Source organism: Canis aureus, chromosome 19 (assembly GCF_053574225.1).
Source record: "Canis aureus isolate CA01 chromosome 19, VMU_Caureus_v.1.0, whole genome shotgun sequence".
Taxonomy (NCBI): domain Eukaryota; kingdom Metazoa; phylum Chordata; class Mammalia; order Carnivora; family Canidae; genus Canis; species Canis aureus.
Window position 1 is genome coordinate 47,849,086 of NC_135629.1, and position 21,934 is coordinate 47,871,019.

At 49.4% G+C, this 21,934-nt stretch overlaps 1 protein-coding gene across 2 annotated transcripts in view; it reads right to left on the minus strand.

Moving 5' to 3' along the window:
* The window catches only part of CYP4F22 (cytochrome P450 family 4 subfamily F member 22), a 68,591-nt gene that overhangs the window by 9,375 nt on the left and 37,282 nt on the right, over window positions 1-21,934 (minus strand). Inside the window, exons 1-6 of one of the 2 annotated variants that reach the window (XM_077859585.1) lie at window positions 21,183-21,277; window positions 9,903-10,125; window positions 6,475-6,619; window positions 2,045-2,098; window positions 1,797-1,924; window positions 1,467-1,588 (exon numbers count right to left, since the gene is read on the minus strand). In XM_077859585.1, the coding sequence (XP_077715711.1) occupies window positions 1,467-1,588; window positions 1,797-1,924; window positions 2,045-2,098; window positions 6,475-6,619; window positions 9,903-10,124 (671 nt within the window). In that variant the 5' untranslated portion in view covers window position 10,125; window positions 21,183-21,277. Of the gene's footprint in view, window positions 1-1,466; window positions 1,589-1,796; window positions 1,925-2,044; window positions 2,099-6,474; window positions 6,620-9,902; window positions 10,126-21,182; window positions 21,278-21,934 lie in introns of those variants that run through there. The other variant, XM_077859587.1, reaches the window with a different exon arrangement.

Here is a 21,934-nt window from a genome sequence, read left to right on the forward strand (position 1 = left end):
GGACCTACTATGTGCTACAAACTTGCCACCATTTATGATGTCTCTTTTTCCTTTTATCCCCACCTAGATCATAAATTCCAAGGGGAACAAAAAAACTCCAAGGGGAATAAGACTGGGGCTTAGTCTGTTGCTCACCACCATATATCCAGTAGCTACCATAGTATCAGACATATCCAGTATAGGACTGGGGCTTAAACTGTGGAAGGAGCCTCAGTGTCCATCGAAAGTGAATGGATAAAGAAGATGTGGTTTATGTATACAATGGAATATTACTCAGCCATTAGAAACGACAAATACCCACCATTTGCTTTAACGTGGATGGAACTGGAGGGTATTATGCTGAGTGAAATAAGTCAATCGGAGAAGGACAAACATTATATGTTCTCATTCATTTGGGGAATATAAATAATAGTGAAAGGGAATATAAGGGAAGGGAGAAGAAGTGTGTGGGAAATATCAGAAAGGGAGACAGAACATAAAGACTCCTAACTCTGGGAAACGAACTAGGGGTGGTGGAAGGGGAGGAGGGTGGGCGGTGGGGATGACTGGGTGACAGGCACCGAGGGGGGCACTTGACGGGATGAGCACTGGGTGTTATTCTGTATGTTGGCAAATTGAACACCAATAAAAAATAAATTTATTATAAAAAAAAAGACTGGGGCTTAGTCTGTTGCTCACCACCATATATCCAGGAGCTACCAATAGTATCAGGCACAGAGTAGGTACACAACAAACATCTGATGAATGAATGAATGAACCAGAACAATGGTTATCTTATTCACTCATTCAACAAATATTCACTGGGCATCTGTGTGCCAGGCCAGTGTGACATCATTTTATTCCTTTTTTTTTTTTTTTTTTTTTTTTTGAAGCACAAAGTGCTATTTGTTTAGAGTATGAGCAGGGAGGAGGGGCAAATGGAGAGAAGCAGAGAGAATCTCAAGTAGGCTCTGCAAGCACAGAGCCCAACATGAGGCTTGATCCCACAACCCTGAGATAATGACCCAGATCAAAATCAAGAGTTGGAAGCTTAACCAACTGAGCCACCCAAGCACCCCAATATCATTTTATTTTTAAAACACCTCAGAGAGTCAAGGATTGTCATCCTTGTTTTATTAAAAAATGACACTGAGACTCAGAAAGTGGGGAGACACTTTCCAAAGGCCAAACTACTCTTCATGGAACAATGAAGGAAACTAGCATTTATTAAGCACCTACTATATGCAAAACCATCAACCTACATTATCTCAATATTCACACGATGGCTAAGGGGAAGGAACTGGGATTCCATTTTCAGATAAGAAGATAAGCTCAGAGAGATGATGTCCATTTTCAGGAATACACAGCCTGTCAGTGGCAGAGCACCAATAGCCCAGGGATGCCCAACAACTGAGAGTTTCCTTTCTTCTCCCACCACCTTGCCCTAGAACAACTGGCTCTATCTTCCCCAGGGAAGCTACACTCACTCCTGGCAGTTGCTGTTGTAGCTGAAGACACATTTCTGAAGACTGTCCAGGGTCATGAGGCTAACATGCTCAAACATGTCAAGGGAGATGACTGAGCCCTGTGCCAGGCGCCGCCATTTACCCTGGAAGAAAAGGATACATGGCAAATTGACATGGAGACCACAGACTTTAAGCCAGGCTAACAATGACCCAGCTGCCCACTCACTACAACCCCACTTTATAGGGTAAAGGAAGTGAAGCTTCCTGACATTGCCCAGCTTACCCATGAGCTGGAGCCCAGACCAGTCTCACTCCTAGGATACCCTCTTCCCAAATAACCTTGAGACTCACATGCATGATGTCTGTGCACTGGTTAAAGATCTTCATGTAGGGTTTCAGGATGTCAAAGTGGAAGGCAGGTGTCAGCAAGCGGCGGTGCCGGCTCCACTTGTCACCTTTGCTCAGCAGCAGCCCATCCCCTGGGCCCAGAAGACTAAGATTAGGGGCCTCTCCTATTACTCTGAAATACTACAAGAAACCCCAGGCCCCACCGCGTCTTCCCTGAAACCTCAGCCCCAGGTATTCAGTTGTACACTCACCAAGCCAAGGTTTCAGAAATCCATAGAAAAGGTCATCCTTGGGGGCAATGGCAGCTGTGGAGTGAGAAGAGGTGATGATGACTCAAAACAGTTAGAGTTCTAACACTTGACCTCTGCTTATGACCTCCTTGGGCCTCCTCTCTGAGCTCTGACATCAGCCTCATCACTCCAGTCCATCCTCCATACCTGACCCAGAAAGATCCCTGTAACCTGCTGAACTGAACATGAGCCTCCCATGGCTCCCTATCATCCTGATAAAAAATTTCAAGCTCAGGCTAAGACTGAAGACCCTGCCCATCTTGCCCCTATATGCCTCTCCTACCTCACCTATCAACATATACCCAATAACCCCCACATGCTGGCCCTACTTCCAAACCTTTGTCCAGGCTATGCTCTCCATCCAGAATGGCCCTCTTCACCCTAATCACCCCTCTTTTCTGCCAACTCAGGCCATTTGAATTATACCTCCTGTGTTCTCAGTCTGCCCTGTACTCTAGTCCCGGGAGGTCTTATCAGATGCTAGATCTGACCATGTCCCTTCCTACTCACACCATTAGCCAAAACCACCAACTGTTTAGCCCATTTTCAAAGCCATGAATGATCTACTTCAGTCCAGCCCTTTCAGAACACCTCTATCCTCCATTTTCTACATGTTCAATGTTCTAACATCACAGGATTTTCTCATCTCCTTGAAAAAGTCTCATTCTTTCTTTGTTCCAGGTCTCTCAACCACATGCACTCTCTGCCTCAAACACTCTTCCCTCATCCATCAAGTCTCTACTTGGATGCCATCCCTCCTCCACCAATTCCTCTGTATTGTATCTATCCAGTTACTGGCCCCTTGAGAGAAAGCACCATGTTGATCACTGATACACTGGTGCTAAATGATGTTTTTATAGAGAGGGAGAAAGGAGGGAGGAACAGAGGGAGAGGGAAAGAAAACCTCTTTTTTAAGGTTTTATTTATATATTGAGGGGGGCAGAGGAAGAAGGACAAGTAGACTCCGCACTGAACACAGAGCCCAACATGAGGCTTGATCCCACAATCCTGAGATCATGACCTGAGCTAAAATCAAGAGTCAAATACTTAACCAACTGAGCCACCTAAGCACCCCTGGTGCTAAATAAACTTTTATTGAATGAACCAACCAAAGGATGAATGAATGCAAAAATGGATGGACAGATAGATGGATGGGTGAGTGAGTGAATTCCCTTTCTACATGTTGAACAGAGTTGGGACAGAATGGGCCAGGACCCAGGAAGGAAGTACCTGAAACTCAAGTGATGTCACTTTTATCTGAGATGTGACTCAGCCACCTACACACACACTACCTAGGAATTGGCCAATTGTGCACACAGTCATATGTCCACTCATCCTCCTATTTAGAACATCTCTTCTGCTATCTTCCTGTACCCAACCCATGCTGGGGACCAGGAATGGCTCAGGTCCACACCCTGCCTGGAGGAGCATCGGGTGGGGTGAGAAAGGGAAGCAGAGGCACGTCATGCAATTATCAAGAAGGTAGAAAGTGTGCCAGAAGCAAAGGAAGGCACAGAGAAAGGGCTGCTGGAAGTCACGGCTGGCTTCCAGGAAGAGGCAGCATTGGAGAAGAAGGCGAAAGTCTAGTGACTCCTTTCTTCTCTGAGAACTGGACTTCAGCCTACGCCCCTTGAGGGTCTTTTCCTTTGCTCTCCCATCCTCAAGTCTCTATCCCACTCCAAATCTGACCATCGATTCCAGGAGAGGCTGTGTCCGGGCTGCCTTCCTCACCAGTGTCCCTTTCAGTGAAGAGGGAATATAATCTACTCTGGAGGAGTTCATGTAAGAAAAGGCCCCACCCCATGCCCAGCAGGAAGAACCCTATCACTGTGGTTGAGAGCTTGGCCTCTGGGCGGGTCAGGTCTGGGTCCAAACCCCAGCCCTACCATTAACCCCTTGTATAAACTTGGGCATGATAGCCCTCTGTCCCTCCATTTCCTCATTTGCCAGAGGAGAAACCAAACAATCCTGCCTGTCTTGTGGCATCCCTACAAAAACTCAATGAGCTAATATGTTCCTGGCACATGGCAGGTGCTCATTAAATATTTGTACACATAAATGAATAATTAACCAACTGCTGGCTATTTTTATGACTATGATTATAATTATTGGTCACTGGTGTCAAGAACTTGTGAGATGAGTATCTGCATCTCCAGCCCCCAGCAAAGCCCCTACCATGAAAAATAAATGCCTAGCCATTGAGGAAAGCAGTTTAGTGATTCATTAAAAAGTTAAATGTAGAATTTCCATATGGCCCTGCATTTCTATGCCTTGGTATCTCCCCAAGAGAAGTGAAAATATATATCCATGCTGAAATTTGTACATGTGTGTTCATAGCATGATTTGGAATGTCCAAAATGTAGAAACAACCCAAATGTCAGCCAGTGGAGGAGTGGATAAACAAAAGTGGTATATCCATATATCCAGACACCCAGACTAGGGACTATCACTCAGCCTTCAAGAGGAATAAGGTCCCAGTAATCACTACACTGTGGATGAATGAATGAATCTCCAGGACAGGCAAAGCCACAGAGATGGAAAAGAAATTGGTACGTACCAGGAGCTGGGGAGAGGGGGGAATGGAGAGTAAACACTTAATAGGTTCAGGCTATTTTATGGAGCCATGAAAAATATTGAAACTAGAGAGAGCCAAGGTTGCACAACATTGTGGACACTCGAAATACCTTACAGTTTAAAATTGTATACTTTAAAATGGTTAATTACATGTTATGTGAACCTCAACTCCATCCAAAATGAAGGTAGAAAGACAAGCTATAATTATATGCCTATATATCATGTTTTATCCCCTATAAAGCATCTTCATTTCCTTTCTCCCATTTAATGCTCTCTATCTCTCTTACCCAATATAAGATGAAGACAGAGGTCCAAGAGGACCCATGCCTTCTCAGGATCCATGGGCTGTGTGGGCTTAGGCCCCATGCAGTAGGGAAGGGGGCTCACAGCTTGGGGGCCAGGCCTGTCTGCCCTAACTCACAGCCACACCCTCCCTGTCTAGAGCCCCCCACCTGTCCCCCAGTGGGAGAGGCATGGATGTCCTGCCCATCCTGAGGGAGGGGAGGGGAGAGCAGAGGCAGAGGCTTGAGCATCTGCTATGCACCCAGGCCACACTGGGGGCTCTACTTACTATTCTTTGGGGTCTCACAACCATGTAGGACAGTACTGAGGAAACTGAGGCTCTTAAGAGTAGTGGGGCTGGGGGAGGAGAAGGAGGAGGAGAAAGAAAGAAAACCAGGATATGAGAAAGGCAGGAGAGAACAAACCCTCATGAGTGCCTACCCACATCATACGCAGCCCTCACAACCACCCCATTTTACAGAGCAGAAACGGTCCCTGCGAGGCTAGCTCAATTGCTCGGTCACACAGCAAATATGGCTCTAGCCAAGAATCCAAGCCCAGCCCATCCAAGTCCTGACCCAGGGCTCTTCCCACAACTTGGTGCCCATCCCTTAGAAGAGTCACCTTTCCCAGGGTCTAGATTTCCCCCTCTGTGCAGTGGGGTGGGCATCCCCTCACAAATACAATAATGGTGAGAAAGGAAAGAATGGCAGTCCCTTCCTCTTCCATGGCTGTAGGGTGGCACCTTGAAGGTGGTTTCTAGACACAGGGTTTATAGAGGCCCAAGCTGGGGCCAGAGATCCTAAAATTCCTGGAGGTCTTTCATTCCTCCCTCCTCTCTCAAATGCCCCTGATGCCTCTGGAGGTGCCCAATTCCATGCGAGGCCATGCTACAGATCCAAACTCCCATGAGGCAGACAGGGCTGGATGCAGACACGCTCAGCCCTAGAGGTTTAGGGCTGACCACGGAAAAGCCCAGAGGAAAAACCTATGATCTGTCTGGAGGATCTCGGAGGTCTTCCTGGAGAAGAGGTCATGGGATCTGGATGTTAAAGGTTGAATAAGTGCTTGACAAGCACATCTGGGAGTCCTATACCTTGGGGTAGATGTGGACAGACAAGAAAGAAGCAACCTTTCTACATCTCCTTTTCCACCAATCAGGGGCAGCCCAAGTGAAGCCAGGAGATCCACAGTGGGAATGTGAGAACCTAAATGATGGCGCTGCCATGGCTTAGAACTAAACAGCAACCACTTAACAAAATCCTAGGCAAACAATTATCTATCGGAACATGTTTGGCACTGACTTCCAGGTGGGTAGACATCCTCTCAAGTTTCCTAGGACTCTTTGATATGGTCCACCTTTTCCCAGGCTATTCCCACTATCTGTATTACCATGGCTGCTCTGGTGAACTCCTATTCACCCTTCAAATCCCTACTCAAAAGGCTCTTCCCCTGGATCACCTGTGTGCCTAGAAGCCCAGGCGAGCTCTGGGAGTTAAGGGGTTATCCATCACTCAAAGTCCCAGCACACCTACCTGAGGCACCCACTAGGGGCTTGATATAGTCAGGGTGCACCAGAACCAACAGTGGCAGGACGGGTCCGATCCACACCAGGATCACGTGGTGCATGTTGTCCAGAACCTTCTTCTCATCTTGGAGTCCCGTCTCATTTGGAAGATACTGGGGGAGGTCGGGGGGATAGGGAAAGATAGTGAGGAAGAGCCCAGCCCCAGCTTCCCCCAGCCTTTCCGTCTCACCATCTCCCCTGTCCTCAAAACAAGCCCAGAAGAGCTAGCTGGATGATTGGCTGTATGAAGGGGGCATCTGGCTGAACCTCTACTCCCTCATCTGAGAAGTGGAGCTGGGGGGGCGGGGGGGAGGCGTGTAAATCAACTCTGGCTGAGGGCAGCTGAGAAAATTGATGAATTAACAAAATGAGAGAGCCCCGGCACAAGACACATGGCTGGTGTTCAAGAAATAAAAACAGTAACAGTGAGCACGATAATAATGACTGGCATTTATTGAGTACGTGCTCTGTTAGGAATAAAATGGTACTGGTATTGTTATCTTTCACACATATATGGGCTCACGGTGTTAGGTGCTGCTATGGGCATTTTTTATATACCTTCAACCCACACAAGTATTGATGACATAGTTCCTACTATTTTCCCCATTTTTCTTAGAAAGGTCAAAGGATTTGTCTGAAGTTATAGGTGAGTAAGTGATGGTCTTAATTTGGGCTTCCCCAGAAGCAGATCTTGAGACAAGGGTTCTAGGGCAAGTAGTTCGTGTAGAGGGTGATCCCCAAAAACATGGGTAGGGGACTAGGGAATGTGAGACAGGGAGGGAAGGCAGCCAGTAAAAGGGGAGTTTCCAAGGGAGTCATGGCCACAGGCAACTCAGTGCCCAGTCTTCCTGGGGACTTTGAAGGGGACACAAATCTCACAGTCAATCCACCAGAGGATGAGCTGGGGTGTTTATACACCAAATCCTACAATCTCATAGTCACTGGCTAGGGTCACTCCTGGGGCATTAACTCTCAAGCTCACCCTGCACAGTGCTAGAGAAAGCCCTAGAATGCAGGGGCTGGCAGCTGGAGGTCAGGTCATCACATCCAGAAATGGGCCAGAAGGATACAGGCAGGCACCGGCATCATCTGCCACAAAGCCAGGACTTGAGCCACCCAGCTCCAAAATGTCTGCTTTTAACAAAAACACAAGGCAGAAGTACTTCAGGCCATTGTGAGAAGGATCTGAGCTCAAATCTGCTCTCAGCAGCTATGTGACCTTGGGCAAGTCACTCAACCTCTCCGAGCTCCAAAGATCAAATCCATCACATTGGGAAGATCCATCCCTATTCCACAGGCTGTGAGAATTAGGGGAGAGCTCAGATATTAAGGGGCCTAACCCAGTGCCTGGTCAAATGCAAGGCCCAGCAATTGCCAATTGAAAGAATAAATGAATGAGTGAACAAGCCAACAGATGACTTCTCTTTGGCTCCCGTGTCTCCTTCTCAATCGGGTTCAGCCCTGGGAGACCATGGCCTCACCCAGAACTCATGGCCCTAGGTGGCAGGCTAGACCCATAGGGTCAATGTTGGACTTCAAAACTGGCCCTGGCCAACTGTTTGGGGCATCAGGACCTGGCCACTACCTCTGGAACCACCAGTAAAGCCAGATGGCTTCTCAAAGAGTACAAGCTGGATATGGGGCATGACAAATGAGTCAAAGTTCATCTAACTGAGAAGGATATTTGGGGTGGAGGACACAGTTCCAGCAAAGGCCATGGAGGTGGGAAGTCAGAGCCTGGTTATAGGAACAGGAAGTCATTCTGCAGGACTAGATGTGAGTAGGGTGGGAGTCAGAGTCTAAAGGGGATTGAATACTAGCTGAGGAGCTGACACTTTCTCTGGATAGCAGTGGGGAGCCATAGAGGGTATGTGGGTAGAAGAGGGATGTGGTTGGTTTCAAGAATCCTGCTGGGGCCAGGATGGGGGACAGACTGAAGGCAGGAGCCCAGGGAGGATGCTGGACCATGGTCCCGGCAGGAAGGATGAGGCCGGAGCAGGGTCAGGAGGCAAAAGGAAGAGAGAAGATTCAGGCACAAACAGGCAAAACTTGGTGAGTACTGGCCCCAGGGGAGTCACTCCAAAAGACACATAAAATGGTCTTTGAGCTACTGAGTGGAAATGTGTCTCCTGCTTCTTCTGAGACACTTCCTCCAAGTAATATCTAAAACTTTTGCGGGGGGTGGGAGTGAATGGGTGACGGGCACTGGGGGTTATTCTGTATGTTAGTAAATTGAACACCAATAAAAAATAAATTAAAAAATAAATAAATAAAACTTTTCTAGAATCACTTGATACTTCCAGTCTCTGCAGGACCCAGGAGCTAAGCACCTCCACCACCGCGTGGCAGGCTCAGTGCCCAGTGTGCCACAAACATGGCTTCAAGAATCCTCAAAACAATCTCATGAGGTTATTAGGAACAATCATATTCCCCACATTGCAGATGGGGAAATTGAGACATGGGTAGGTGAAGTAATCTGCCCAAGGTCACATGGCAGGAAAGGGCAGAGATGGGCATCAAGCCCACATGGATGGGATGACCAGTGCCCTTGAACTGCCTCTCCAAAGTCCACCTCTGCACTCAGCATGAGGCCTGAACCAGAAAGGTCTCCACAGCTGTCCCTCAGTTTCATTTAGGCCTGGAAGGGAGACCAGGTGAGTGCCATAGGCAGTTAGGGGCTGGCCTGTAGGACCCCAAAAGCCTCAGTGCCCTCAGGGGTCTTCTGGCTTCCTTCTGCTCTCTGAAGCCCTTTTAGAAAAGTGCGAGCTTTGTCATCCAGAAACAAGAGGCAGCAGAGGGTACAGAGCAGGGATTCTGGAGCCAGATGGCCTGGGTTTGAACCTCAACTCTTCCACTATGAGCTGTGTGACGTAGGGCCAGGTACTTAATGTCTCTGTGTCATAAAAGCCTCAGGAGCAAAATGGGGATAGTCATGGGAACTACCTCCTAGCACTGTCAAGAGGACTGTGTTAGTATTTTTAAAGCTCCTGACATAATGCTTAGCACCCTTATGTGAAATAAGAAATGAAAGACAAGAGAATGGGAGGTTGCAAACACACTGGGGCTGGGGCGGAGCAACAATATCTACAGGAGTCCCCCCACCCCGCCCTGGGTCACAGAACCTGATGACTTTCCCAGGCAACTTTTCACCTGTTGCTACGGTAATTGCCTGAAATTATAGAGAAAACCTTAGAGTCAGCTCTGCCTCCTCCCAGCTGTGTGGCCTCAGGTAAACTGCTTGCCCTCTCTGAGCTTCAATCACACTCCAATCCTGTAAAATGGGTCTGTTTCATGGCTCCAACCCAGATTCCTGGGGGATGGAGGAAGCCTTCAGGCCCGTCATCCTTGCTGAGTCCCTGGGACCTGCCCAGCCCACCTGCCCAGCCACACACACACCATGCCTAGGTGGCCCAGCAGCCAGTTGCGCCGGGGCGGCTGGGGGAAGCAGCTCAGGCGGCGGCAGGTGATGTAGAAGCGCCAGCAGAACCTCAGGAACTGCATCAGCAGGCGGAAGCTGAAGAAGAGCAGGGAGAGGAGGAGCATAGACACAGCATACAAGCGGAACGCGGTCTTCTCCATTCCCAGGAGGTGCAGCAGGTGTTCTGTGATGGGCAGCATCCTGGGGGGACACACGGGATGGGGGTCAGTGCGAGAAGGAACCACTCTCTGGCCATGTGTGCACCATACACGAGAGGACCTGTGGAGTCAAGCAGAGTGTACCTGGCACACAGTAGGTGCTCAATACACAGGAGAACCAGACACCAAGGAAACCCCTCAACCCTCCCCCAGCAGTGACCTTCGGCTAGCTGGCCAGATGGATGCACTGTTCCACGTGCCATCAGTCTTGACTTTGCAGGGCATCCCTCCTGGCTTCTCTGCCCATGCGTGGCTGGCCAGAGTGTTGGAAAATTTAAACATACACACACGTTGAAAGCAGCTCTCAACCAATGACTGATAAATAATGCTAGATAGACACCTTCTCCCCTGTGGTGCAATGACCCTGAGATGTGGGTTCCACACCCACCACCAGGGTTCCCCAGTGGGATTAAACTCCAGCTGCCCGCCATAGAAACTTTCTCCCTGAACACACAGGGGTTAGGGGTGCCAACCCACTGTGGCACAGTCAAAATTCCATGTATAACTTTTGACTCCCCCAAAATTTAACTCCTACTAGCCTACTGTTGCCTGGAAGCCTTACTGATAACATAAACAGCCAATTAACACATATTTTGTAGGTTATATGTATTATATATTATATTCTTACAGCAAAGTCAGCTGGAGGAAAAAAATTGAAAAAAATCATAAGAAAAAGAAAATCCATTTATGGTGCTGCACTGTAAAAATTCTGCATGGAAGTGGACTCGGGCAGTTTAAACCTGTGTTATTCACAGGTCAACTGTGTACAATTCAGTGGCATCTAGCATATCCACGGTGTCATGCAACCGCCACCTCTATCTAGCTCCAAATTTTTTTCATTGCCCCGAAAGGAAATCCCACCCCAATTAGCAGTAATTCCTCATTTGCCTGTACATTCAACCCCTGGCAACCATGATTCTGCTTTCTTTCTTTCTTTCTTTCTTCTCTTTTTCTTTCTTTCTTTCTTTCTTTCTTTCTTTCTTTCTTTCTTTCTTTCTTTCTTTCTTTCTTTCTTCCTTCCTTCCTTCCTTCCTTCCTTCCTTCCTTCCTTCCTTCCTTTCTTTCAAGTAGGCTCCATGCCCAGTGCAGAGCCCGTTATGGGGCTTGAACTTACAACCCTGAGATCAAGATCTGAGCTGAGACCAAGAGTCGGACACTTAACCAACTGAGCCACCCAGTCACCCCTAATCTGTTTTCTGACTCTATAGATAATTTATTTCATATAAATGGGCTCATATACTCTGTGACCTTTTGTGTCAGGCTTCTTTCACCCAGCGTGGTATGTTCAAGGTTCATCCATGTCGTCGTGTGTATCATATCTTCATTTCTTGCATTCCTGGGTAATATTCCCATTGTAAGGATATATCACAATTTGTTTATCCATTCATCTGTTGATGAAAATCTGAGCTGTTCCCACCTCTGCCTATTGTGAAATGTGCAACTATGAACATGCATATACAAGGTTAGAGTCCCTGTTTTCGATTCTTTGGGGTTCACTTCCTTTTCCCTTACTGGTATGTTCTGTGATCACTTCCCAAATAAGCTCCCAGCACTCAAATCCTTGTCCAAGGGTCAGCTTTTGAAGGAACCCAAACAAAGTGGGTAGGTAACAATGATATTAATAATGCAGTGACCAGGTATGGAGCATTACAATACACTGTGCGCCACACTCAGGGATGTGCGTGCCTCATTTTATGGAATCTTAAAGTGGTCTTTGGACTTGGGTCTTACATTCTCTCCATATTCTAGACAACTGAATCTCTCAGTTCCTCTAACTCAAGGGAGATGGGAGGTGGTAGAGGTCCCCTGAGCTCCCACCAAAGGCCAAACTCAATCACTTTGAGGGCTCACAAACCTCAGACGATGCCAAGGAGACTCCTGAAAATGGATGGATCCTGCCCTCATCTCTCCTTTCCCCTCAGTCCAAACAGCCAAGGGCTTCCTCTGTTCCCACCTCCTGGGATAACACAGCTAGTAGAACCCTGCACTCCAGGTCCTCACCTGAGTCCCCAGTCCCCACCCACTCCTGCCCATGGTTCCCACCCCTAGGGGTTCAGACCCACTGGCTCTTCCATCAGCCAATGCCCAACTCTATCCCCTATATAGAAGATGTGAAGTTTCTATGGGTTACTGCATCCTAGGAAAACAGCTAGGTAGTCATCACCAAATTTGGAGAACCCATTGGGACGATCTGACTTACATTATAAGTCATGCGGATCACATGACCACTCATTAGGATGGCTACTGTCAAGAAAGGAGACAACAAGAGTTGGCAAGCATGCAAAGAAAGCTTGAACCCTTGGAAATATAAAATGGTGCCACTTTGCTGTGGAAAAGTATGATTGTTCCTTAAAATATTAAACATAGAATCATCATATGATACAGCAATCCCATTTCTTGGTAGATCCCCAAAAGAATTGAAAGCAGGGACTCAGATATTTTCACAACCATGTTCATAGCAGCTTTAGTCACAATAACCAAAAGGTGGAAACAAGCCAAGTGCCCTTTGGCAGATGAAAAGAGAGACATAACGCGGTCCATCCATACGAGGGAATACTATTCAGCCATAGAAAGGAAATTCTGATGCCTGGTACAACACGGATGAACTTTGAGAACATTATAGGGTCTTTAAAGAAAAATTTTAAGATTTTATTTATTCATTCATGAGAGACACAGAGAAAGGGGCAGAGACACAGGCAGAGGGAGAAGTAGGCTCCAAGCAGGGAGCCTGATGTGAGACTCAGTCCCAGGACCCCGGGATCACAACCTGAGCCAAAGGCAGACATTAAATCACTGAGCTTCCCGGGTGCCCCTTGAGAACATTATGTTAAGTGAAATAAGAGACACTCATAAGAGATAAAATAAATTCTATGTGATCCCACTTATAAGAGGTCCCTAGAGGAGTCAGAGTCACAGAAACAGGAAGTAGGTGGTGGGTGCCAGGGGCTGGGGGGGGGGGGAATTTCACGGGGGAGTTAGTGTTTAATAAATAGGGACAGGGTTTTAATTGAAGATGAAAAGGTTCTGGAGATGAAAGGTGGTGATGGCTGCACAACGGTGTGAATGTACTTAATACCACTGAACTGTACACTTAAAATGGTTATGATGATAAATGTTATGTGTATTTTACCACAATTAAAAATCAGGGTTTTTTTAAGATTTATCTTTTTATTGGAGGGGGAGGGGCACAGGGAGAAGAGAGAGAGACTCCCAAGCAGACTCTGCCCTGAGCATGGAACCTGATGTGGGACCCAATCCCACAACCCTGAGATCATGACCTGAACTGAAACCAAGAGTTGGGCACTTAACCGACTGAGCTACCGAGGTGGTCCCAAAAAAATCTTTTTAAAAAAGGTGGACTAGTGTAGGCGATATGCCCTCTGGAAGGGGTGTAGGTGGCGGAGAGAGCAAATAACCTCCCCAAAATGAAGCACAGAGAGCTCCAAGTAGCAAGTCCCAGGCCAAAGGTCATGGGCAGCTCCAGGTGACACTCACCAGGGCGTGGCTGTGGATATTCGTTTCTTTACCAATTTGACAGAGGACAGTGATTCTCCCCCCAGCAACACCAGGGAAGGCGGCTAGTGACTACGACAAAGAATCGTGACCTTCCTCTAAATGCTCTCACGTGCCAGGCCTCTCACCAAGTGTTCCACCTGCATTTCTTTATCATTCAGTTGGCAAATCGTTTTCGAACCCCTCCTATGTGTGTGACTCTGTTCTGGGCATGGGGATGTAGTGGGGATGTAGTGGGAATGAGCAGAACAAACACGGTCTACCCTTAGGAGGGGTGGCCACCAATAGACATTGGATAGAATGCCGTGTAAACACTAGGTGTCTTGAAGGAGGTAAAACGGGGACGACGGTGGCTGAATAGGCTCCAGCCCAAAGGTATCAGGTCTCTGGAACCTGAGAACGTGACCTTCTATGGCAAAGTCTTTGCAAATGGTTAAGGGCAAAGAGATGAGAAGAATATCCTGGATAGTCTAGGTTGGTCCCAACTGGAATGACAAATGTCCTTATAAGAGAGACTCAGAGGGATGGGGCTCCTGGGTGGCTCAGTTAGGTTAAGCATCCCCGACTCTTGATTTTGGCTCAGGTCATCATGAGACTGAGTCCCGCATAGGGCTCCACACTCAGCAGGGAGTCTGCTTGGGATTCTCTCCCTCTGCCTCTCCCCTCGCACTCGCACGTGCAAAACAGAAGGGCACAGGGAGATTCGCCACACTGAAGAGGCTGTGTAAAGACAGAGGAGACACGAGGGATGCGGCCACCAGCCACGGAACGCTGGAGCTACCAGAAGCTGCAAGAGGCAGGAAACAGACTCTGCCCTAGAGCCTTCAGAGGTAGCAGAGCCCTGCTGACACCTGGATTTCAGACTTCTGGCCTCCAGAACTATGAGATCATAAACATGTGCTGATTTAAGCCACCCAGTTCACGGTAAATTGTTACAGTGGCCACAGGAAATTCATACACAGCATAAGAGGATACAGACCAATCCTTTTAGAATAGGTGGTCTGGGAGGGTTTCTCTAGGGGAGGGCTAGCTGTGTGGACACCTGAGTTTCTTATTAAGCGCACATGTGTACACACACATGTAACTGGGTTCTATCTAACCCTGACTCCACAGATTGGCTGTGTGGCCCAGGCCTCAGTTTCCCTATCTGCAACTGGAAGTGACTGTAAAAGATGATTTGGGGATCCACCCCAGTGTGGTCTTTTCCTGTGTGTGGCCCGGGGTTGAGGGGGGTTGTCACCGTTTGGGCAGGCTCAAGACTTCTGGGTCATCTCTAATCCCTGGGCCATCTGACTGCAGTCTGGCTGCCACCCCAGCCACCACAGTCACCTTTCTGAAGGTCTGTCACTCCCCTGCTCTAATACCCTCCATGGCTCCCCACTGTCCTCAGTCTGGCATCCAGAGCCCTTCAGGAGCTGACCCCTGCCCTCCTCCAGCCATAAAGACCCCCCTTCACAGGGTTTTTTGGACTCCTTCACCCAATGTGTAAATGTTGAAGTTCCTTAGAGCTGGTCCAAGTCATCCCTTCCTCTCCCTCTGTGTATACACCTTGGGATCTCACCCCTTCCAATGGCTTTTGTGACCTTTGCCTCCTGTGTCTCAACAATGCTCCTGATAGGTCCCGCCACCTCCGGGGTGTCCCCCAGGGGCATATCCCAGACCCTCATATTCACCTCACCTCCTTCCTCCCCCTCTCCCTACACCTAATCTGTTGTCAGGTCCTGCCAGTAGTTTGTCCTAAATATCTTTCACATCCATTCACTTTTCTCCATCCCATCACCCCAATCTGTGTCAGGCCAGTGATGCAGTAGCCTCCTAGCATTGGTCTCCCTGGTTTCCTTCTGCCCCCCACCCACCCACCTAGCAGTCTACCTTCCAACCAGCAGCCAAAGGCATCTTCCTAAAATTAAATCAGATCATAACCTTCCATTGTTCAGAATCCTCCCATGGCTCCCCATTACCCTGAACACAATTCAGGTTCCTTCCCACGGACTATAATGCCCTGTGTGCCTGGCCCCTGTGGGACCCTTCCAACCCTCTCCCACCACTCTCTCCCTTGCTCAATCAACTCCAGCCAATCTGGTCACAGGCCAAGTTCATTCTCCCTTCAGAGCCTTTGTACATGCTATTCCCTCCACCTGGCATGTCCTTCCCCCAGGTCTACCCACGAGGGGCTCCTCCTCATCTTCCAGGCCTACCTCTGTGTGGAGGTTTCACCCCACAATCAGCCACTTCCTTTATTGAGTACCGTCTGTTTGCAGTGGCTCTCTGGGTCATTTCTTTCATCCTCCCAGTTGCCTATAGGCAACAGGGGGGTCTTCTGAGTCGAGTCACGGCAAGAACCTCTACCCCCACCCAGAAAAGTCCCAGCTGATTTCCCTACAATGGAAATGTCTTCCAAAACCATTGAATTGCAACAAGAGAAAGCACCAGTCCTCAAAGAAAGGAGCCTGCTCCAGGTGAGTGGGTGCACAAGAGGGCCAGGCTGGGGAGTTCTAAAGTACCATTCCCACCCCCACCCCGTGCCAGATGTGGACTGTGGCTTTTCCCAGGACAAAACACACTCCAAGCAGAAAGAACACACACTGAAGATCCCCAACTGGCTGTCACCCTGAGAGGCTCCGTCTTCTCATCTACAAAATGGTAACAATAGTAATAAGTCCATCTGATGCTCATAGGAGGATCCCAATAAATTGGGAAAGTTAAGTCTTCTACTTTCTGTGGCCAGGTTCCTCTTGCCCCCCTACAAAACAAGAGCACCAAACCCCCCCCCCAAAAAATGCTACAAAAGCTTTGAGGTGCTGGAGCCACTTTGAGTTACCGCGGCCACTTTGGGAAAGAGTTTGGCAGTTCTTCAAAAAGATGAACACAGAATTGGCAGTTCCTCTCCTAGGTATATAATCAAAAGAATGGAAAAATGTGTTCTGATATTTGCATATGAATATGCATAGCTGCACTATTCAGAAGAGCCAAAAGGTGGAAACAATCCAAAGGTTCATCAATGAATGAATGGATGAGTATCATGTGGTATATTTGTACAATGGAATATTGCTCAGCCATGAAAAGAACTGAAGTCATGATCTATGACAGGGATGCCTGGGTGGCTCAGGAATTAAGCATTTGTCTTCAGCTCAGGGCGTGATCCTGGAGTCCCAGGATCGAGTCCCACATTAGGCTCCCTGCATGGAGCCTGGTTCTCCCTCTGCCTGTGTCTCTGATCTATGACACAACAGTACCCTGAGCGAAAGAAGCCAGAGACAAAAGGCTTATAGCATATGATCCCATGTTTATGAAATGTCCAGAACAGGCAAATCCAGAGAGACAGCAAGCAGACACGTGGTTGCCAGGGGCTAGGGGAGGAGGAAGGGAGTGACTGCTGATGGGGACAGGATCTCCTTTTGGGGAGATGAAAATGTTTTGGAGCTACATAGAGGTGATGGTTGCAAAACACTGTGAATGTGCTAAATGCCACTGAATTGTTCAGTCTTAAATAGTTATTTTATCTTGTTAAGATTTTATTTATTTATTCATGAGAGACAGAGAGAGAGAGAGGCAGAGACATAGGCAGAGGGACAAGCAGGCTCTCTGTAAGGAGCCTGATGCTGGACTCAGTCTCAGGACCCCAGGATCATGCCCCAAGCCGAAGGCAGACACTCAACCGCTGAGCCACCCAGGTGTCCCGGGACTTTTTGATTTTCTATACCATGAGCACACACTGCCCGTTCAAAAATGTTTTAATTAAATAGAAAGATGAATCAGTTGTCTGTACAACTCAAAGAATGAGCTCTAATGTAAACTATGGACTTTGACTAATCATAAGGTATCTACATTGGTCCATCAATTGTAAGAAACATATCACCTCAGGGGTCCCTGCATGGCTCAGTCTGACTTGACTTCGGCTCAGGTCACAATCTCAGGGTTTTGGGATTGAGCCCTGTTTCGGGCTCCCACCAAGGGCAGAGTGCCTGAGATTCTCTTTCCCTCTCCCTCTGCCCCTCCCCCTCCACATGCACGCGCAATATATTTTTTTTAAAAAAGAAACATATCACCCTACTGGAAGATGTCAACAGTAGGAGAAATCATAGGGAGTTGAGGGGTGTTTGGGAACTCTATACTTTCTGCATAGTTTTTCTGTAAACGTAAACTGTTCTAAAATATAAAATCTGGGCAGCCTGGGTGGCTCAGCAGTTTAGCGGCTGCCTTCGGCCCGAGGCATGATCCTGGAGTCCCGGGATCGAGTCCCATGTTGGGCTCCGTGCGTAGAGCCTGCTTCTCCCTCTGCCTGTGTCTCTGCCTCTTTCTTTCTCTCTGTGTGTCTCTCATGACTAAATAAATAAAATCTTTTTAAAAAATAAAAATAAAAAATATATATATAAAATCTATTTAAACGTTACTTTGTTGAGGGGCACCTGGCTGGCTCAGTAGGTAGGGCATGTGACTCTGGATCTCAGGGTTGTGAATTTGAGCCCTATGTTAGGTGTGGGGGTTACTTTAGAAGATTTCTTTTTTTTTTTTTTAAGATGTTACTTATTCATTCAGAGATAGAGAGAGGCAGAGACACAGGCAGAGGAAGAAGCAGGCTCCATGCAGGGAGCCCGACGTGGGACTCGATCCCAAGACTCCAGGGCCATGCCCTGGATGGAAGGCAGGCACCAAACCGCTGAGCCACCCAGGGATCCCCATACTTTAGAAGATTTCTAAAAAACTTTTTTAAAAGACTAATTCATTGAAATTAAGAGAAATGAATGAAGATGCTTCAGTTGGGGAGAGAGTGTTCTGCGGGCTCAGACAGTGGTTTCCCTTCTTGAGATGGGTGCTGGTGACATGTGTGGGTCCAATTTGCAAAACTCCTGAACTGCTCAGTTGTGGAAGGTGCACTTTCTTCTACCTATATTATACTTCAACTTAAAAAATTAAAAATAGGGGCACCTGGGCAGTCGGTTAAGCATCTGCCTTCGACTTGGGTCCTGATTCCAGAGTCTTGGGATCAAGCCGCTGCATCAGGTTCCCTATGCAATGGGGAGCCTGCTTCTCCCTTTCCCTCTGCCCTGTTGTGCTCTGTCTCTCTCTCAAATAAATAAGGTCTTTTTTAAAAAAAAATTAAATATAAAATGAAAGGTTGTTTTGGGGCTGCATTGTCTTTTAAAATGTGCATTTCTGACTCAAACAAACCTGGATTCAAATCACAGCCCTGCCTCTCCCCAGGTAAGCAGGCTTGAGTAGAGTCTAGTCCCCTCCCCCAGCCTCCATTTGCCAATCAGTGAAATGGGTTAATAATAGCGGGCACTACCCAGAGGCCTGGGTGGCTCAGCAGCTGAAGCTCTGCCTTTGGCTCAGGGCATGATCTCCATTGGGGCCCTCATCGGGCTCCCCACAGGGAGCCTGCTTCTCCCCCTACCTGTGTCGCTGCCTCCCTCGTGCATCTCTTATAAATAAATAAATAAATAAATCTTTAAAAAATAATAAGAGTAATAATAGCAGACACTATGTCTTAAGGTTGTTTGGGACACTTCAGTGAGACGAGGTTTGGCAGGCACTATGCTAGTTTTAGCCATTATTCCTATTTCCATTATTACTATTTTATTGGAGGGAGAGAAATTCAAAGCTGACACTCTCAGGATGCTCTGAGAGGCTGGCAAACCCGCTCCTCTGGTGCATCAGACACCAGGCAAGGACACCCAGGGGCCCCACCTTGGCAGAAGTGGCTCCACCTGTCCTGTCTGGGGCTGGCATTATCTGAAAACCGAGGTGCTAGTGACTGGCTCAGTGGCCCACGCCCATGGAGCGCTGGTTTGTCAGGTTAGCCCGGCCGCCCGGAGGGGACTTGTCATACAAGGTGTGTGGGCTCCTGAGAAGGAATGCAAGACACAACCGCAGCCCCCCCTAGAAACCACATATCTGCCTCTCCTTGACCTGCAGGTCCTGGGGCCCCCCAGCCGTCTGGCAACCAAGCACCCAACACTGGCTCCATTGCCCCACATGCACTCACACTGCCCTTCACTCACTCTGGAAGCCTGTAGTCAGGACAGCCTACCCCCCATCCCTGCTCATGGCACCCCCTTACTGTGCCAAAGGGCTGCCTGACCCCAGAAACTCCTAAACTGTAAGGCCCTAGAAGTCTGAGCTGAGAGGTGGCTTACTCCAAATTTCTGGGGTTCTGAGAAAGGACTTCAGGGGCAGTTCTGAGGGCAGAGCCAAGTTGGCAAATCAAGGTGGGAAGAAGAGTCTCATCACTGCTTTTGCCTGCAGCTTCCTTGGCCCAAAGGAAATGATAATGGAAGAAAAAATTATAAAAACCACCAGTAATCTAGATCATTCCAGAACTGCGATTGTCTCTGCCCACCATCTCTACCAAGTGTGGCCACACTTGGGCATGAACCTCAGAAAGGATTCCATAAAGCTCTGCCTCTTAGTTGTGTGACCTCAGGTGAGTGTCTGCAGCACTCTCTGAGCCTTAATTTCATCATATGCAAGACAGGAACTATATTACCCATTTCACAGGGCTTTGATGACAATGCCACATTTTTAGTGTGCTCAGCTTGGTGCTTGGCACACAGCAAGCCCTTGATCAAAGGTGCCTCTCACTGATGTTGGGGCTGCCACCATATTCACTACTGTTGCCTAGCCATCTGGGATTTGGAGAATGGAGCCCAAGGCTTGCCAGGGAGGAGGGATGGGGTCTCATTCCCTGTCTGCAGAGTCATCCAAGCCCCTCTGTGGATACCAACCCAGGTCACCGCTGGACAGGAGCCCAGAGCTAATGTTACCGCTCAGAAACCCAAGCTGGGCTATCCAGACAGGCTGGGGCCATCGGAAAGCACACAGGATTTTGGGGTCAGACGGGACTGGTTTGTTCAAATCCCAGCTCCCCCACTGTCTCCCTCCCACCTCCCTCCTGAGAGTCCCCAGTTGGCGGTCCTCAGCCACCTGGCATGGTCTGGGCTGGCTAGCCATCCCCTGGTCCAAGCGGGCAGGGAGAGGCCCTGGGACACCAAGCAGCATACATCTCTCCAGCTTCCAACAAACATCAGCTAGAACCAACTACGGGACCTCACACAACCCTCCCGGCCAACTCTGGGGCCCAGGAGGGCATCTCCTTTGCTCATAGAGGGGCGTTTGAGGCTCTGGGCCTGCCATGGGTGGGCAGAGGCACTGTGAAGGCAGCCGGATGGCAAGCCCCAAGTCCATGAGTGAGATGCTGTGGGGTGACTCCAGCCCTAAGGGGGCGGCACTGGGCAGGGCTGGGATCCCCCGGAGCTGTCCTGATGGGGAGAGCGGGGTCTTCTTGGCGTCCCTTCCCACCACGGATACAGAGAAGGATACAGCCCGGGCGCCCACCGAAAAGACCGCGCTGGCCCGCCGCGACCGTCGGGGACCCAGCGCCGCCGAGGTCCTGGGGCTGCGCGGCCCCCAGGCGCGGGGACCCTCCCCGCCACGCTGTCCGCGCCCGCGGGGGCGCCTCGGGTTACGGCGCAGCGCCCGGCCGCGCTCGGGGTCCCCCCCACCCCCCGCCCCGCGCTCGCTCACCTCGCGGGTCTCGGCCTCCGCCCTCCGTCCCGAGCCGCCTGCACCGCAACCTCGGCTCCGGCCGCGCCGTCGGCCGCCCGGCCCTTTAACCCCGCCCGGCCGAGCCCCGAGGCCCGCCTCCGGCCCGGCCCCCTGGCCCGCCCCTGGCCTGGCCGGCCTCTGGGCGGGGACCCAGGTTGGGCCCCCAGAGATGGAGAGAACCAGAGACAGAGACCGAGGAACTGACAGGTGGAGAGATGGAGACAATGACACACACAGACACAGCGAAAGAGACATGTGGAAACGCGAAGACCTGGACACCCAGCAGCCGCACACACCATCACCCTCCCTGGCCCTCTGCCCGCGCCTGGCGCCAGTTAGTGCCCATATCCCCCTGTGGCCTGCTCCTTAACACCCTCCTCTCGACCCAGTAGCCCTCCAAGCCCCCACCTCGGGATCTGCTCCCTAGCTTGGAAAGGGGTCCCTAAGCCAGCAACCCTGAGGACCCACAGGGCTCCCAGGAATCCTCAGACTCCATCGGCCTGTGGGAGCCAGGCCTCCTGATCCGTCTGGATCCAACCCACCCTGCTGGGGCTCTACTGCCAGCAGAGGCTTCTTCCTCCAGGTTAATCTCCAGCCTCAACAAAGAGCACCAGACTCTGGTCCTGCTCCTCCCACCCCACCCACCCACTGTCAGCCAACTTGACCATCCCGCTAGGATGTTGTCCTTGACCAATTTATCTGCTCCAAATGGGTCCAGACAGGGTCAGCCC